Source organism: Gambusia affinis, linkage group LG19 (genome assembly GCF_019740435.1).
Source record: "Gambusia affinis linkage group LG19, SWU_Gaff_1.0, whole genome shotgun sequence".
NCBI classification, from domain to species: domain Eukaryota; kingdom Metazoa; phylum Chordata; class Actinopteri; order Cyprinodontiformes; family Poeciliidae; genus Gambusia; species Gambusia affinis.
In genome coordinates, this window is record NC_057886.1 from 23,637,112 (window position 1) to 23,656,217 (window position 19,106).

At 41.4% G+C, this 19,106-nt stretch overlaps 2 protein-coding genes across 9 annotated transcripts in view; one reads left to right on the forward strand and one right to left on the reverse strand.

Annotated features, from left to right (window-relative positions):
• Window positions 1-688: 688 nt before the first annotated feature.
• Window positions 689-19,106, reverse strand: part of LOC122821996 (protein shisa-6) — a 56,001-nt gene continuing 37,583 nt past the window's right edge. For 2 of the 6 annotated variants that reach the window (XM_044100309.1, XM_044100310.1), the window contains 5 exons: window positions 12,777-12,839; window positions 12,283-12,303; window positions 9,247-9,399; window positions 1,619-2,247; window positions 689-1,515 (listed from right to left, as the gene is read on the reverse strand). In XM_044100309.1, coding sequence (XP_043956244.1) covers window positions 1,504-1,515; window positions 1,619-2,247; window positions 9,247-9,399; window positions 12,283-12,303; window positions 12,777-12,839 — 878 coding nt within the window. In that variant the 3' untranslated portion in view covers window positions 689-1,503. Of the gene's footprint in view, window positions 2,248-9,246; window positions 9,400-12,282; window positions 12,304-12,776; window positions 12,840-19,106 lie in introns of all 6 variants that reach the window. The other 4 variants (XM_044100312.1, XM_044100311.1, XM_044100313.1 and 1 more) reach the window with 4 other exon arrangements.
• LOC122821997 overlaps window positions 9,369-19,106 on the forward strand; it is a 31,117-nt gene continuing 21,379 nt past the window's right edge. For all 3 annotated transcript variants that reach the window (XR_006369091.1, XR_006369092.1, XM_044100314.1), the window contains exon 1: window positions 9,369-9,495. The gene's annotated coding sequence lies outside the window, so the exon portion shown is untranslated. The remainder of the gene's footprint in view (window positions 9,496-19,106) is intronic.

Sequence of the window (19,106 nt, forward strand, 5' to 3'; positions counted from 1 at the left end):
TTGAATCCAAGCGGACCAGGCTTCCTCCACGGGGCGCTGGGCCCTGAAGACCTCTGAGTAGAACTGCTCCACATTGAAAGGAGTCAGCTGAGGTGAATCTAATCGGGGATTCCCAGGAGGCCCAACCAGAACCTACTGGAGTAGTTAAATATCCTTCTGGCCCGGGAACGGCTGGGGGTGTCTCAGAATTAGACCGAGCTGCTGGGGGAGGAATGGCCAGGTTTCCCTTAGAGCTTTTCATTCTGACCTCAGACGAGCAAAGCACCACACATGGATGGATGATATTCTACAACTTATAAATTGTGAAATATATTTTGCTAAGGTTTGGTATTATTTGTGGGAAACCAGGAAAACGAGGCGGACCACGTTAAAGACTTTGACCCCCAAACTGTGACATGAACCAAACCAGGAATCTTTTGACCTCTAGCATTTGTTTCATATTCTGTACAGTTTGACAAATTCCACAAACAGCAATAAAATCACTCAGCTAATCAAAGTTTGGATTTCAAACTGAACTGGTGACAATGAATAGAAAACTGCCCTTGCCTGCTGGTTCGGCTGGTAAACCATAATGATAAAACTCCACAAAGAAACCGAGACAACGACGCATGACAAAGCTTACTGGTTCATTTAAGAGCTTATGGCGTTCTATACAATAAGGCATTGCTTTAATGAAAAACACTGGACAAACATTTCACAGTTTAATCAGCGTTTGATTGGCACGTGACATCTCGTCAACCAAGCATGACAACGTCTTCAGACTGATTGTTTTCGTCAGACTCTAGACGATCCGCAACGCTGAGGCCTGATTTGTAGAGATGGAAGCAACTGGCCAAAAAATGACGTTTCATACGAAGCCATTCTGCGCCACCAGCTGGGTTAGAAAACAACAGAAACTCTCCCAACGCACATATTAGATCCACATAATTTACAGACATCGGTGGAAATAATACTAATCTGGGAACTTTTCCATATCTAAAACAGAATTAATAAATGGAAACACCTAATAAACGTCAGTTGGGACAGCAGTCCAGAGGGCCATTATGCAGCTAAAATAGCATATTTACAATCATCCATAGTATGCAACAAAAATAGCCTGTTCCACTTATAGTCTAAGCTGATATGTTCCGGCCGTTTGTCAAAGAACAGAAAACCTAATCCAAAACATGGGAATTCATTAATTGTGCTTTTTAACCCACAGATCCCTTTCACTGCTGAAATGGGACAATTTCAAGAGGCACCAATTGAAGTGCGTACATCAGATAATGAGTATCTCTAAAGCTATAACAAAGACTGGAAATACAAACAGCAAAGAGAGTTCATTTATATGTCTATAAAGGTGGTACAATTCCCTTTGAGTCCTACGTCCGGTTTAAAAAATATTTTCTTCACTCTGTCCTGCGTCCGACAGGAAGGATCTTTGTGTCAACGCGCAAAGCCCTTATGATGCTCTCAGAGAAAAAAAGTCTTTGCCAGGATTTTCCTAGTCGTCCAAATTCTGGATCACACACAAAGCTAAAAAAACAACAAGAAGAGTTTTAATGACGGATGCTGATAATGTCCGTTCACATTTGTGATGCATTTCAAGAATCGTCCGACACGGTCTTTAGACAGTTACCTCGTTCTTACTGGCAGTGCGGTACTCGTGGTGGTGGCCGGGGATGTACTGCAGGTGGTCCACCGTGTGTGTCCGTCGGGACGCGAACGCCTGCCTCTTGGACGTGGACGTGCCGGCGTGATGGTTGACCATCAGCGTGTTGTACGAGTCATTGGAGGCACTGGGTTGGGAGTGCATCTTGGTCATCTTGTGGCGGTCCATGACCGGCGTGGTAGGCATTAGCATGTCGGCGTGAGACATCGCCCGCGCCATGGCCTTCTCCCGGAACTTGTCGCGCCTCATCGCCGGGGACAGCAGAGGATCCTGGGAGAGGAGGCGGTCCGCCGACAGCAGCTGCTCGTTTGAGAGGTTGCGGCTGCTTCCGTACGCGGCGGCTGCCATGGCGCCGTACGACGACAAGCTGTAGTCTCCACGCCGCGGCGTCCTGGGGGGGGACAGGACGTGGTCCTGGGACATGGCCCTCTGCACCCGCCGGGGGCGCTGCCGCTGCTGGTGCTGCTGGTGGTGCTGGTGGTGCTGGTGGTGCTGGTGGGGCTCAGCATTCAGCTTCACCAAGTGGGTTGGTCCTCGACCAGCAAAGTCAGGATGAAGATGCTTCCTGGGGTAATAATCATCCATGTCCTTATCGCCTGTGTGGAAGAACAAGGAGGTCAGAGAGACAGAGAGTTTATCAGAAATGGATCGAAATCTGATTTTATTGCCTGAGAGGGAGAAAAGAACTAAAAGAACTAAAAGAACTAAAGGAACTAAAATGACTAAAGGAACTAAAAGAACTAAAGGAACTAAAATGACTAAAGGAACTAAAATGACTAAAGGAACTAAAATGACTAAAGGAACTAAAAGAACTAAAGGAACTAAAATGACTAAAGGAACTAAAATGACTAGTTGCTGATGGCCAACATATCCAAAATAAATGCTCCTTTAAAAAGTTTGTTGCTATGGCTACTGTCCACTGATGACAGCTGATTGGTCACAATAGACAATATAATATATAATATCATTATTGCTCAGAGGATTTATTTATGTTTTTGTTTTAGTTTAAAATGAGTTTTTCCATAAATTTATGTTAAAAGCAGCAAATCTTCAGGACCAGTAGGATTGTTATTGATAAAACCATCAACACTGAGTTCTTATTGGCTCACTGAGCCAAACAGCTTTTAACACTTTAACGTAAATATAAGTAAAGCCTGTAAAAACAGACTTCTGTCAGCCGAACATCGATTTATTCAGCCGTCAGTCGTCAGGACCTCTGTGTGTTAACCTTCATGTAGTCAATGGAAAAGCCAGAAGATTCTCCACCATCATGTAGCCTAGCATGTACGAATAAAGCTGATTAGCATCATGTAACTTTGGTAAAGTTTTAAGTCTTCTCAGCATGAGGGGAAACACGGTTTATGACACGATGGTTTGAATTCTGGTGAATTTTTTAAACCCGTCGGCAGAGAGAAGTTTGGATCCAGTTTTTAACGGTTTAACGCTGACCAGGTGAGCAGAACCAGTAGAGTCCATGGCTATACTGGGAAAACAATCTGTCCGTTCAGTCTAACGTCCCTCACTGTGGACGTCCATCATGGCGCCTCAGTGTGATCATGTGACTGTAAAGGTCATGAACTGCTGGCTGGTTATAAGGAAACATCATCACCTTCCTGTTTTAAAGCATTGAAGCAACTTCAACCTTTGTGTCATTTAATTCATTTCTCCATTGATTGTTGCCATTAACTACATTTAATCGATATTTATGAATAATCTATATTTGTTGATAACTGCCTTTCACAAACTAAAACTATTTTTGGTTTGGCTGTAAACTACCTGCAGTTATTTTAGGTTTCAAGTCCAAACATCCTTTAATAACTTGGTAGTTTGTTGCTGGTAAATAAAACTGGAAAGATGTGGAGGAAAAAGATGATATCTTGTGTTTAATTGAATGTTTTTTTTGTTTTCTTGCAGATGGCTGACATGGCTCAGCTGCTCTGCTCCTCCTGTGCATCATAATGAGGAGGACCGGCTCTGACCTTTGGCCTCCGTCCCCGCCGGGTCGGTCCACTCGGGACATTTTGGCTGAAAATGCCAACCGAACCCAACCAGAGGAAAAAATGAGAGGAGAAGCAACTGAAGCAATCAGACATTTTCAGTCCTGCTGTCAGACTGAAAGCAGCATTATAATGTTTAATTTGACCAATATTATGTTCAGACTATAATTATCACCCTGTTGGATTGACATCAACAGAGAATCTGTAGGAGAAGCTAAAGATTAGGGTGATGGTACGGAGGACCAGGAATAAAAACAAATAAAAACAAGCAGCATTTTAAATAAAACTTTAACAATCAACTCAAATTAAAACCTACAATCATTTTGAAGAGATGTATGTTAATAAGGACATTTATTCAGTTTACATATGAATTTGATCTGAAACACGATCAGTAGAATAATTAGGATAGTTTGATTATTAGATGATGCGCCACATTATTACATCATCATTTCTAAAAACAGAGCTTTGCATTTTCTAATAATCTGAAAATAAATCCCTGAACATGTTGTGATACTTTCTGCTGCATGTCAGAACTTTATGACTTGATGCGATTTTGAAGCCAGATTTTATTACATTATTACATATTGCAGCGTTTTTACATAATGTGTTTTTGACATCCATGTTTTTATTGAATGTAAATGAAAACACTGAGCTGCTGTTTTGCAGGTTGTGTTATCCTCTGATTCTTCTCCTGACAGAAACAAACTTTGAATAGAAATAATTTTATTCCTGAATCCCAACCTTTGGGTCTGTGATGTCCTGGTTCTGACTGCGTGTAGCGGGACGGCGCCGGAGCCGAGCGGGACGGCGCCGGAGCCAACAGGTGAAGCTGGTGATCCGGGTTGTTATGATACCGAAGCTGAATTACATGGACGTTTTAAATCATGCAGATGTGAGTGAAACCCTGAGGTCACTGAGCAAACTGATGCTGTCACTTCACTCAGCAGGGCTGAATCATTAAAAGACGTTTCTGCTCAATGTTCATGTGAAGGTGATCAAACAGCAGCTCTTCGTTTCAGCCTCCTAAACCCCAAACACTGAATCATCCATCAGAAAGCTGCAGCCAAGTAATGCAGACGCATCTGAATCTGATGACGCAATGTGTGTGTGTCTGTGTGTGTGTGTGTGTGTGTGTGTGTGTGTGTGCGTGTGTGTGTCTGTGTGTGTGTGTGTGTCTGTGTGGAGGGCAGTGGCATCATTTCAGTTGGTTACATCTTGGAGGATGAAGGTGTGATCTGTGTTCTGTTGGTGTTTTAACCCTTTCAGGGTGACGACGGTGACATCACAGCGGTGACATCACAGCGGTGATAGTGACATCACAGCGGTGACATCACAGTGTTCTCCGTCTGCCTCGTTGCAGTGAAACGTTTCTGATTTTTTAGATCTGCTCATTAAAACATTACAAACTGCACTAATTTAATTTAGTTCATTGTTACTGTCTTTTGAACTAGTTTTATTAAAGAAACTTTAATCTGGGGAAGTTTCCTTGTGTGGAGTTTAAATCCAGTGGAACAGAAAGTTCTCCCTCCTTCATCTGATCCAACATCAGTTTGGATTTGACCTGGAAATGAAAAGTTTTCCTCTAAGGGTTATGATTTATGTACAATTCTGCAGGCATTTTTCTTTTTTACTCAATAAAATCACAAGCAAATATGACTTAGTTTGATTCAGAATTATAGTTTTGCTTTTAATCCTAATTTAGGTTTTATTATTGCTAGATACATTTGATATGTGTAATCTCCTTAATCTGATGGATTATGTTCTGTCTGATCCCTACAGGTTTTAGGCAGATGATGGTTTTATGTGTTTATGAATTTATTCATGTAGTTTTTCAACCCTGCACTCAAAAAGCAAAGAAAACAAATGAGAAATGTTGTTAAGGTGAATTCAGACGATTGTTTCCCAGACAGAGATCCAGGCCAGCCGCCCTCCAGGTCAAAGGTCACTGCATCTGCAGCTTCCTCTATGAAAAATGTCCCAAAGTAAAGAATCTGCTTGGCTGTTAAAAGTTTAAATATAATTTAGTCTTTGAAGAAAAGGAGCAAAAATGATCCATAAATATGTGATAAAATAAAAGTATTGATTAATGAGGTTCTGGTTGTTCACACAACTTTTCTATCTTAGCTGCTCTTTGCTTAATAAATAAAAACAGAGTTGGATTAGTAATAAGAAATGAAAGAGTGTGTACTTTTTATTTTTTTACCAAAGCTGCTCCTTCCTTTGCAGATTTAATTTGAAAACGGATCCAACCAGATAAACGCTGGAAGGAGTCGCTCCATTCATGCATCCTAATGAATGACCAGAAACGTCTCTAAGTGGCTTCAAACCTTCAGCTTTAAAGTCTGTTTGCCTGAGAGCCTCTCTTGTGAAAGAATACTTTTAAAAGAACAGCAGTAATGTTTCTGCTGAGAAATCATGTTGAATGTTAAACGCCTCTCTGGAATGAAGAGCGTTTTATAAAAGATTTACAGTCAACAAATCTGCTAAATGTGATAACAGCAAAAGCCAAACGAGTTTCTGCGGCTCGCATAAGTTGACTGATAAATCAGGAACAATGTGGGAAACAGCAGCTCCTCTTATCTGTTCCCAGAGTCTGATGGATTACGTGCATCTGAAAGCAGAGCGTTTCAGATAAAAGCAGGAACAAAATAAGTCTTGATTAAAGCAGCGTCCTCTCAAGGAGAGCCGTGAGGGGAAACAGGACGTGGTAATCCCAATCTGGAGCTGCAGCCGATGACACCAATATTTATTATGACTCCTGCAGCCGATACCGATACGATTCTTCAGTTCGATGTATCATCAAACCACCGACCTTTTGGTGTTTTTTATGTTTTTCAGTTGTTTTTTTTCAAACCTTCAACAGAATTTGTTCAAAGTTGATATAAAATGTATCACTAACATATTGATAAAACTTTTTTTGTGTATTTGTCCTAAATAAATAAAATGCAAAAAAAAAAAAAAAAACCATGTGAGAGCAAATCAAAACTAAATCTTTTTTAAAGAATAGTTGAGAAATTGCAATAAAAAAATGTAAAAAGCAAAGAGAGAATCAGAAACTGGAGCTGAAATAAAACATCGATTTCAGCTAAAAGTAAATAAAAATCATTTTTTCCCCCTGAATGTTTAAAACATTTTTAATTTAACACAAAAATCTCACTAAAATTTGTTGATGTTTCATTTGAACATGTTTTCCATAAGCAGGCTCTAATTTTTCTATCTTTCCAAACTGAATTTTCCTTTGAATATTTTATTTCTGCTCTTCAAACAGGAGAATATTTGGAGTTAAACATCCGTGACAGTAATTCCTCCTGTTTGCATTTCTTAAAGGTTTTGGGTTATTTTTAAATGTTGAACAGTTGACAGTGACAGTGGATGATGTCAGTGTTTTTCATTGACATCATCCAAACAGTCCTGAAAGGGAAGACTCCTTCCTGTTGGATTAGAAATCATTCAGTGTTCATTATTTTACCGTCTGTTCAGATTCATTTCTTCTGTCAGACCATCCAAACCCAAACAGTCTGAATGTCTGTCTTCTGCTGCAAGAGAGCGATTATAGAAGAACATACAGCATAATGTCCAGCCACACGATTTAACATCATTTAGGATGTTAGATAATGTGCTGAGTAATGCCTCATCAGGCTAATTGTTAGCTTCAGTGACATTAAATCAACAGAAGAAAGACATGAAGCATGCAGCAGTCGGCCCTCATCATAATAAACCTGCTAATCTCACTCTGAGGATAATGAACTGTGGTATTGCTCTGACATTACGGCGCCATCACGGTGGCATATCAACCATATTCTACTGAAAAGGCTCTTAATGTGTCATTAACAGACATTAGCAGCATGACTTGGGCTGCAGATGGGATCGGATTACACGGCGGTTCCACGATGAGGCGATGGGAACAAACATGGAGGCTTCAAGCGTTTCAGGATCATTTCTCTACAAAATGTGAAAAGGTGAGAAAACGACCAGATGTGTAACTACAGGAGCGTCTCATTAAATCAGAATATCATCCAGACGTTCATCTGCTTCAGTCAAACTGCAGTGATGAAGAGTTTTTACCCACAACGATTAATTTCAGTTGTTTCTCTCAGGATGAACGATCCCAGTTTACAGCCGCTGTAAATGAACACCAGACCAACAGACGACGGATTTGATTAGGAAACTGAGGCTCCTGGGTCCTTAAAAAGTCTTAAATTCTTGCATCTAAATTTAAAAATAAAATAAAAACAGTAAACATGTTGAGCACACGTCTCACTCTGTGGTGGTAGAAGTTTTAAATCTTGTATGTTTCACTTTTCTGCAGACAAACATTTCAGTCACACAGATTTCTTCATTCTGAGCCTGGAGGAGGTTGAGGCTACCGCTAACTCACTGCTGACTCACCGCTAACTCACCGCTAACTCACTGCTAACTCACTGCTAACTCACCGCTAACTCACCGCTAACTCACCGCTAACTCACCGCTAACTCACTGCTAACTCACCGCTAACTCACTGCTAACTCACCGCTAACTCACTGCTAACTCACCGCTAACATAGCCCTGCTAGCTAGCTATGTTTTCTGCGTTTTTTTGACGTTTGGCTCATTTCTGTTGCCAATCCATATGATGATGTAACAACTTGATGCTAGTATATGAAATCTGCTCTGTTTTTCATTTTCAAAAGTCTTAACTTGACAAGTCAAATTTCTGATGTCATGATTGATTTATTGAATCTGAAGGTACCATGGTTACTTCATTGTGTTATCAAATGGCAAAAAAATACACAAATACTTCCTCTTTACGTTTGCAACACGTTTTAAATATATTGTATGAATTTTCCTTCTTAAATATGACTTATTATGATTCCTTGAACAGGCTACGATGGTCTGTGGCCTAATCAAAACCTGTTCATTACAATTTTTAAACAAACTGATTCCCAGGTAATGAGATGTTTTCCTGCTCAGTTCTGTCTATTTCCAGCTGGTTTTGGGTCTCTGTCACTTTAAATCCAAATAAGCTGCTGCTGGCCACGCCCCCAACTCAACGTTTACACTCGCAGGTGAAAATGGCTGCAAACAAATGAGCAATTATACAACGGTGCATCTTTGAAAAGCAGAAGTGGAGCCTCCTGCACAACCAACAAGAAAGTAGCGAGTGGTTTCTAGATGGTGAGTCAGGAACCAAACACTTGAGTTTTCCAGCAGCCATTGTACAGCACATGCAGCGGTAAGACTAGCTGACCAAACATGCTGGATCTCAATTTGGGTTGCTAGGTAACGGGCTGCTTAATGACAACTGAGAAGTTTTTGAAACGATTCGTTTTCCAGACACCAAAATCATAAATTTATTGAAAATAAATCCCTTTTTGCATTTTTTAAATGCTTGGGTTGTTTTTTAGAAGCAGTTCAGATAAAAATCTGCAAAATGTGAATCTTGCAGATTAGATGTCCTCTAAAGATATTCTGACTGGCAGAGATGCCCTGTTCTGGTCCCAAGGCGTCATCAGGAGCATGCAGGGGCGTGTCAACCCGTTTCTGGGCGGGGCATGATGGTGACGTCATTCCGGGTCGCTCGTTTCCGACGGCGACGGAGGACAAATGGAGGAGCACCTACTTAGTCTGTGAGGAGAGTATTTACTTAAGTCAGGCTTGAGCGGCAGCTCGTAGGACGGCTGCAGGTGGCTCAGGTTCTGGAAGGATCTGGACAGCGAAACGTCGTAGGGCTCGGTGGCCGAGGTCAGGATGTTGTTGATCCGCTGCGGCCGGTCTGCAGGGACAAGGGAACAAGTTGCACTGCGGTCAGAGAAAGAGGACGAGTCAGAGCGCTTAGTGAAGGAGAAATGTCCAAACTGAAGATCTTCAGGTGAGGCTCCTGTTGTTTGATTAAATTAGGTTGGAAATAAAACTGAATGTGTTACATGGAACATTTAACTTTCAGCTCTGAACGGTTTTTAACCGTTTTTAACGGTTTTAAGTCCAGATGACCAAACATTCAGAGGTCATCTGGACTTTTCCATCTGCTGTGGTTTGTCTGGGAGTTTGTATTTGTTTAAGTACTAATAATCTGTGGAGACCCAGAGAGGAAACTGGACTCTGACCGGTCAGAGAGGCTGCTGGTGCTCCAGTCGGTTCTGGTTTCCTGTGACCCACTGCGGGGAACCAATGTGAACAACAGCCAGGAATTACACCGCACCATCCCAACATTTACTCTGACACGTCTCCATGTTAGCTTTAGCTCCAGTTTTATAAAAACCGTAAGAAGTTTAGATGTTTCAAGGAAAAGAAAGAGGTCACCACGATAAATCATTTCTAAGCTTTTTTTGTTTTTATCTTTGATGTGAGTTTATAAATCTAATAAAAATGTCAGACTAGATGCAGAAAGCTGGTTGGATCAGATTTCAAACCCTGAAACTAAAACCTGACATTAACAGTTTACTTTAAGAGTCAGAAGATTTTAACCATCAGATTATTTCTGACATTTTTATCACCTGAAAGTTGCTTATTTTTTTGTGTGGGATAAATGTCACATGTACAGTTAAAGTTTACATACACAGAATAAAAAATAAAACAGTTTTCTGACTGTCTGAAGACCAAACTTCTCAGCAAAATTATTTTTATTTGCTAAAAAACAGAAAACTGAGCAAAAACTTTTTTTATGACTTTCTTTGAATTCAGAGCAGAGATGAAAAGAGACGTTTGGTTTGATTTAACTTATTTAATAAATAAAAAAAGGTTTTTTATTTGGTGTATGTAAACTTCTGGTTTCAGTTCTATAAAGTGAAAATCTCAGTTTTTGATGGATTGGATTTGATTAAAGTTATGGAGGAGGATATATTAACAAAATGTTTATTCTCTGTAACGAGATATTTCCAGACTTAAAGTCCATCATCAATAACATCTCTGGTTGATGCAGCAGTGAGACAGGATGTGTGGAAAAGGAGACGGATCAAAGGAGTTGTTGTAATAATCTAAATATAAAAATGCAATGATGCGTTTTCAGGTAGAAGGAAACATTTTCTCTTTGAAGTTCCAGCTATTATCTGGGATCCATAAACGTTTCAAGGTCACGGTGAAGGTCGCGCTCTCTGGATCCTCCGTGTGTTTCTGTTCAGTTCATCTCAGATTCACAGCCTTATTTTTTATTTTCCTGCTTTTTATCTGATTTCTGGAGAGAATAAATAAACAGAAGTTAAAGTTCAGTTCATCCTCTAAAAGCTGAGGACGATTTTAAATATTCAACTTTTTACATCTTTAATGTGACAAATTAAATTAACTGGAAAACAAACTAAATCTGTTGGGGAGACAACAAACATCTAAACTCTTTTTATTAAACTCTTCTTGAGTTTCCAGTTATGATCTATTAAAAATAATCTGGTGAATCTGAAATGAAGCTCGTCTGGTTGGATTTTTCTGATATTTGAATCATTTATAAAAAATCTACAGAATCAGGTCAGTGAGTAAATGTACCAGTCAGGAGGAACTACAAAACAAATCACAGTATTTCCTGTTCAAGTATTAATAAATGCAGATTTAAGGGAGAAAAACAACAAAAACAAACAAAAAGGAAACTGTTCCAAAAACAACACCAAGAAACAAACCCACATGAAACACGGTGGTGGCAGCATCATGCCCTGGATTTCTACAGATGGACGCAGGTTTTAACTAGTTCCAAACACGAGTGGATTTTTCAAACAAGCTGAAGATCTGGAACGTTTCATCCAAACAGAGATGAGAAGAAAATCTTCAGAGGATTAAAGTTCTGAAGAATCTGTTGGACCTGAAGTGAATCAAACATCCTCCAAAACCCAGAGAACCTCAGCAGGTATTAAAATGGAAAAGATGCTTCAGTAAAGAATCAGTTTGGAGTTTTTTCCTCGTTTCGTTGTGAAATTCACTCATCGCTGTGCAGAAAAAATGTCAATAAAAACATTTCTAAAATGATTTTTCTTGGTTTTGTTTTTCCAGCTTCAACAGAACATTTTGAGTGAAGATGCTGGACTTTTGCTGCAGCTGATCAGGAGATCAATCTGTTCAGGTTTAATGGAGATTTACAGCCAGCAGCCAATGAAATGCTGGAAAATGCTGTTCCAGTTTTGCATTTCAGTGTTTGTTTTGTTTCGTCTGCTGAAGCATCAAATCGTCTCGGCTCTCTTTGACGTGATTCAGTTGTTCGTCGGTGTTCTGATGAACTGATCCTCTCTGCAGCTTTGGTTCGTCTAAAGCTGCATTAAAGCAACAGTTCAGCGCGGCGCCTCCAGCGCTTCAGTTCAGGAAACCATTTCATGACACCATTAAAGCTCCCCGTCCTGCGCGGAGCCCCCGCAGATCCAGAATGTGGGACGACCAGTCACGGGTCGGGAGGCGCGGTGGGTGGGAAGGACAGGGACCCGATTAAAAATAGGCCCTGGGCGGAGAGCCGGCGGGGCGCAGGGACATAAAGAACAGATTCAGTGATTGGCCTAAAGGTCATGTATTGAAATGCAGCAGCTTGACATTTGGTGACTGCAAAGAAAACACAAGCACTGAAAAAACTGAAATGAGAACAAAATGATCCCGGTGAGCAGGAAACCAGCTTGAATCTGCTGCTCATGACACATGTTGAATGAAACGTGATCAAAACGAACACAGAAACACCACGTGTAGCACTTACCGTATCCCATTTGTCTGTGGGCTAACGAGAAAGAGAGGACGGTTATCAACAACACCTGCAGCTAAGGGTTAACAAAAGGTCCAGAAGAGCAAAATGTGGATTATGCATGGAGCTAAACAGACTTCAGTCCTGCTGGTGGAAGAGTCTCATCTGGTTCTGGAACCAACTTTCAGACCCAGTTCCCACAGAAAAGCATCCAGACGACACAAACAGGAACCCAAACAAAACTCTGCCTGCTGCAGAACACCAGAGAGGGAATCATCACATCCACTGATGAATTAGTCTGTCGCTGAGCTGCAGGGCTGGTCAGGGAAGCTCCACATTAAATCCCCTTTAGAGAAATAAACTGGGAGCAGCGATGGATTCTGAACAACATGATCAACCTGCATCCTCCATCAGATTTCTGGAACTGGAAGGATTTGTTTGGTTCCGACCGTCCAGTAAAGCAGATCTGTGCAGCCGGCAGTCCGGATCATGTTGGGCCGTTTACTCACCCAGTTTGGGAGTGAGCGCCGTCAGGTCCAGGTGGCTGTGCTGGTACTCATGGTGGTGGTTTCCTGTTGTTACAAGAAAAGAAAGACAAATAAAACTCAGTCCAAACCTGGCAGACAGGAAGAAAACTGCCTCAGTTTATCTATCAGCTACAAAAAGTCATTCTTCTTTTAATTCTAATTTATTTACAGAACTACTTCCCTATTTTAAAGTTGGTTTCTGAATGAATCCCTGAGTCATCAGAACCCAAACTGTTAGTGACTCCATGTTAAACCAAACATCAGATCAGGTCAAACCTTCCTGGATGTTTTTATCTTGGTTGTTATTTTATAAGAAAAGGAAATAAAAGTAAAAAACAACATGCATGTTTCTACTGCTGCAGTCTGATTGTAGAGTTAATGCTGACTGGGTTTCTGTAATGAAGGGAAAAACTGTTTCAGTTCATCACAGATGAGGAGAAATCTTAAAGATCGCTGCAAATATTTTCCCAAAACCAAAAATAAATTGTTTGTCCTAAAGTCAACAGGAGACGTTGGAAATTTGGTTAATCTGGTTTGGTTTAAGAGAAAACCACTTTGTGAAAAACTTTGGTTGTTTTCCTTCTGGATGGTCCAGTAGCTTTGGTTCTACTGGAACCAGAACTCCATCCTCTGCTCCACCTGCAGCTGCTGTGGTTCTGAGTCAAACCAACCTGTTCCCCTCCTGGCCTGTGGGGGCGCTGCACCAACAACCACTGAAGGAAACCACACAAAAACCTCTGAAGACACTGAGAGCAACTTCCTTCTTCACCAGATGGAAACAAGATGGAGGCGTCAGATTTTAGTGTTGGAGGATTTCTCTTTAGTCTTTGGCTGAAGACCAGGAGACATTTCTGCTGCTAGCGCTAGGCTAGCACGTTAGCTTTGGTTGGATTTACCCAGAATGCCCTGCGCTGTAGTCCACTTCCTGCTTTTGGAGCGGTCTCTGGTCCACTTGGTGTTCACGTTGAAACTGAACCAGAGTTCACTTCAACCGAACCCAGACCGAGGTTTGGAGGACCAGAGGTCAGAGGTCAGTTAGCATTCACACCTCACCAACCAAACTGGACTTTCTAGACAAACGGACCGGAGTTGGATTAAAGCGGACTGAACTGGGCTGGTGGGATGAAAGTCATTCTGAACCAGAAGAACCGAACTGGAGGCCTGACTGAAGGATCCGATATAAACCAAGTTCTAATTTGTCCACATGCAACAGAAACATATCAGAGTTCAGCCACAAGGATCCTCCAGTATCTGTGGGAATCAGAAAATGACTGAAGTAATGATGATGACTAACCCGTCAGCTGGAGCTCCAGCTCTCAGCAGGTTTACCACCGTCTCTGATGAAATCAGTTGATTCTGTTTTCCTTTAGGGAGCCGATTGATCATCAGCTGTTAGCAGCTTCGGCTCGCTGTGATCCGTTGTTGCTCTCAGTCATTTGGTTCTGCTGGAGAACAAAACGTCTGAGCCGCTCCGCGTTTTACAGACAACATTCAGAGCATGCCGGTTAGCATTCAGCCGTGTCCATTTGTCACCAGTGAGAGCAGAAACACAAAGGAAAGTGTTTCCTAAATGCCCCAGAGAGCTCTGGTGAGCTCAGTGAAAAGCTTTGGACCAGGCCCGGTTCTGCTTCAGTTAAAGATCAGTGTTTGCATGTCGCCGGGCGGATTCTCCTCTGGGTGCATGTGACATTTCTGGCAAATGTTGAGTGTTGCTCAGATCCAGATGTAAATATGTTGCTGAAATGTGATTAACTGGTTTTAAGGAGCCACACGGATAAACAAACAGTCCCGGTTTGTTCTCCTGCAGGACGGAACAAACCGTCTCATTACAAATATTGGATCTTGGAGCCAAATATGACTGAACTGTTTTCTCCTCAGAATGGGAAGCAAAATAAATGCATCTCTTTAAAAGCAAACCCAGAGCTCAGTAGCTGGAACGGAGGATTTAGTGACTTTCTGAACGGTTTCACAGAACGTCTCTTATTGTGACACAATAAGCAAATAAACATTTGGCCAATGAACACGGAGAAACGCTCTAATCCTCTAAACAAGCCAGAGAAGATTCAGACATGAAAACACGTTTTCCTGTCTCTGATTGGCTCTGTGGACGATGACGATGAAGAGCATGTACAGTATGAAGTTCTGTGGCTCTTTGATTACTGATCTCTGATGATCCGCTCCAGGCCTCTGTGCCATCACCCTCATCTTTAGGCTGAAAATGTCACTTGCAGCTCGATTAAAAGATGATTTTAGACCCAAAGTTTAACTGCAGCTTTAAGTGAAAACAAGTTTATTGGGATTCAGATCCGTCTCTCCATCCCAGCTGCAGCTGCAGTCGGATAAATTAACTTCTGCTGAACTTTTCCCAGATCCGGTTGTCAGAACGGATCCGGTCTGCAGCAGCAGCGACCTGCTGAGAACTGATGCATAATGCAGCAGGCCTGGCTGACAGCAGCCATGTCACAAAGGAAGCGGGCGCACGCTGCGGGTTTCAGCCGGCGGACAGAGGGGTTACCATGGCAACCCAGATCCATTTTAAACGCCTCGCTCTGGGGCAGCTGACGGCCGACCGCAGCCAGGGCTGTCGCTCTGAGGGAAACACTGACAGGCATCAAGTTAGCATCAAGTTAGCATCAAGTTAGCATCATGTTAGCATCATGTTAGCATGACAGGACACATCACCTCATTCTGGTTTGTGACTGACAGAAAGTCTCACTTCAGAGCTTCTTCAGGCCGTGTGGAACGAGAGATCAGGATGACCTCTGACCTCAGAGCCACATAAAGCCGGTTCCAAAGTGGGCCTTCTAGCAGCTGCAGAACTTTTCCAGAACCAGAGACTAAAGTCTCAGATCAGAGAAACTCATCCAGGCTTCAGTTTCTCTTTAGTGGCTTTGATTCCTGCACAGGTCTGATTGACAACCCAACGGTCCAGAACGCTGCTGCTGGAGTTCTGACTAGAACCAGGAGGATGGAGACACCACCTGGTTCTACACCACCCGGTTCTACACCACCTAGCTCTACGCCACCTGGTTCTACACCACCTAGCTCTACATCATCTAGCTCTACATCATCTAGCTCTACATCACCTAGCTCTACCATCTAACTCTACAGTCCTCCACTGACAGAATAGACCCCCCCCTCCCCCCCCGCCATTGTAGCTACACACAAATCTGCATTGGTTAGTTAAAGTTGTGTTAACATTGAGAAGTGGTTTAGAAATCCTGCCAACATCAAATATGGAGTAAATTAATGAATCTTTCAGTATTTGTGTGTGAAGCGACTGCAGGTTTTATGAACAGAAACACATTAATCATTAAAACAGAGAAGACCAAAGTTTTAATGACTCTTGTTGGTCATTTTCCGAGTCCCTCCTGATCTCTCTGCTTCAGTGAAACAAACCAAAGCCTCTTAATGCCACATCTCTGGGTAATTAAGAGAAAATCTCATTCCTCAGTTGCGTTTTCCATTTTGTGCGCTGAGCAAATCATTCCTGCTCCGTCTGCAAGTAAACAACTTCTGAGTAAGAAAAACTAATAGAACAGTTTGTCTCTGATTTCCTTTCTGCTTTTGACAAATTAGTTAATTTTCCACCTCGCAAACTCCAGATGTGGACGAGACTCCTCCATGTTTGTTTGGATCCGACGGAGCAGCCGAGTCTCACAGTCACCGTTTCCCACGACGACGGCGCCTCCAGCAGCTTCTGGGAGTCTGTGATTTACTAACAAGGATAAGCACAGATTTATCTGATGTCTTCTTCGATATCTCAGAAGTAACATCACACAAAGCTGCCGTTATCCTTGCCGTGGAACGTTGGAGTCCAGAAGAACAGGAAGCAGGAAACAGGAAGGCTGAAGAGTTCGCAGAAGAAAGAAACCTGCTCAGTGAAAACCGAGCTGCTCGTTTTAAACCCGATTAGAGATCAAATCGACACCAAGACCTCAGTTAGGTTCATTTGAATTAATATTTCTGAATGTATCTGCAGATGATTAATAACGTTTTAAGAGTTTAATGGGTTTTATCAACATTGACGTTCCTGATCTAAATGAAGAAATAAATGCTTGAAAAATAAACCTGTATTCATTTTTAGCTGAATTACTGAAATAAATTTGAGATAGGTGGCGCTGTCAGGCTCAACATGGGATTCCTTCAAAGTCTGGACTGGAACCCGGACTGGACTTCTGATTTATGCAACCGGAATGGACAAAAATAAACTTTTTATTCTCTTTTAGCTAGAATTATATAGCATAACAATGTGGCTAATATCATTTAAATAATCTGAATGGAAAAGATTAAAATATTAAGTGCATTTCTGTCAATATAAAAACAGAAACACTAATTTAATTTTCTCCTGTTCAAACCATAATATGACCTCTTGAACCAATTACTGCATGTTATCCGTCTGCTGGCCTGATGCTCAAACCAACAACAATCAGATCTGAGGTGATGCAGCCATTAAACAACGACGCTCTAATCGCTGTCAGGGCTTCATCTGGTGTTTGGTGTGAAGAAAATGCAGCCGGTATTCTAAAACGAATTATCCCGTAAGTTATTTTCTATAATTACGCTCCGTGTTTTCCCATAATTACATTGGCTCCTCGGCATACAGCCACTGTAGATAAGCAGGGTGATGGAGCGATTAAATGGAGGAGAAAAGGCAGGCTTTGTCAAGACACCACAAACTGGAAAATTGCAGCTGAGATCTTTTAATGACTTTGTAATTATGAGTCAAGCTCTGTGCTTGGTGGCATTTAACGGAGAGCCAACAGAATGCTAACGCTGATCCAGAGTCTGCAGGAATTTCACTGCAGCTGAAGCTCATCTCATTTCACACAAACCAAGTTTTGGGTTTTTCTGCTGAAATTGATTATGAAATAAAAAATCCAGCCTGAAGAGTTTTTTAATCCCATAATGTCCAGATTATCTGGTTGACTTTCAGTTCCTTTATGGAGAATCAAAAGTAAAACTAAACTAACATTAATGACCTGAATGAGTCAGACAATATTCAAAATAAAAAATAATACATTTTAATTATGTATAATTAATAAATGCAGGAGTAATAATTTTTCATATCAACCATTTCAGGGATTATTTTTTCAGATCCATCAGCCTAAAATGATGAAATAATGGGCGGGGCTAAAAATGATCCAATCAAGATGATTGGAGTAAAATGGAATCAATCAGAAGTTTAGATCAGAACCAATAAAATATTAAACACACATGAAATTAATGATGTTTAAAATATTCAAGTTTATATTTGTTGGTACATTCCATGCCTTTATTTTGTTGTTATGATCATTTATTGATTGATTTTGGCTGCAGACTCTCCGTACAGAAAGAGTTTCTCCAGTTTTTCTCCTGTCATGTTTTTCTTCAGCTCCTCGTTTCTCCTGTCAGTCGAACAATTTCCACTTTACAGAATCTCAGCCAGAGGCTTTTCCTGCGCTGTGATGATTACAACACATAATTGCATCTATTTACACAGAAATGTGATTGAAACTCGTCCTACAGAGCTGAGCTTCCTTAAGCGGCTGCCGGAGTCGCTTCCTCTGATCTTGTTATGATCCATCCATAATATTTGGATCCTCGTTCTGAAGTTACCTAATTAAATGATCATTTGCAACAAGTAAACAATTGTGGATGATGATGGTAATTAACAGTAAACCGGGAGGCACTGCATGTTGAGAGACACTACAACTACATTAACAGCATTTATTACAAGAGTTGTGATTAATTTGTCGTCAGAGGGAGTCGCAGCGTTTCTTCTTTTCTACCCGGTGACAGTCAGAGTGGCTGCAGCGCCTCACGCTAAGAGGCCGCCGGCTTAATTGATTAGTTGCTGTCATCCAAAATATCGCCCTCCCTCATCAGAATCTCTAACGAACACTGGAGTGATAATGTCAGCACTCCTTCAGCGCTGTGGGACTTTTTGAAATGTCAAGACAAACCGCCGAGGTTTTAAAACAAGGGAAGCGTCTTTAAGTCGACGACATCAACCCCATTTTCATAACGACCAGGAAAAGGTCTGGATTGTTCTTTCATGATTCAAACACATAATCAAAGTCTGTTTCCCCATTGAGCCTCCTGACATCAGTTTACAGCTTCATGCCAAACGTTCTCTGCAGCTAGGTGGCGCTGCAGCAAGTTCAGGCCAAACTGAGCAGAAAAGCACCAGAACACCAGGATTTAACTAGACCGAAGCTCCACAAAAAAAGGATTCACTCCCTTTGAGGGTTTTCTACTGCAAAGGATTCTACCACATTATTAATTTTCATTTATTCAACTCTTCAGAAACACAAATCTGTTTGAAACAGT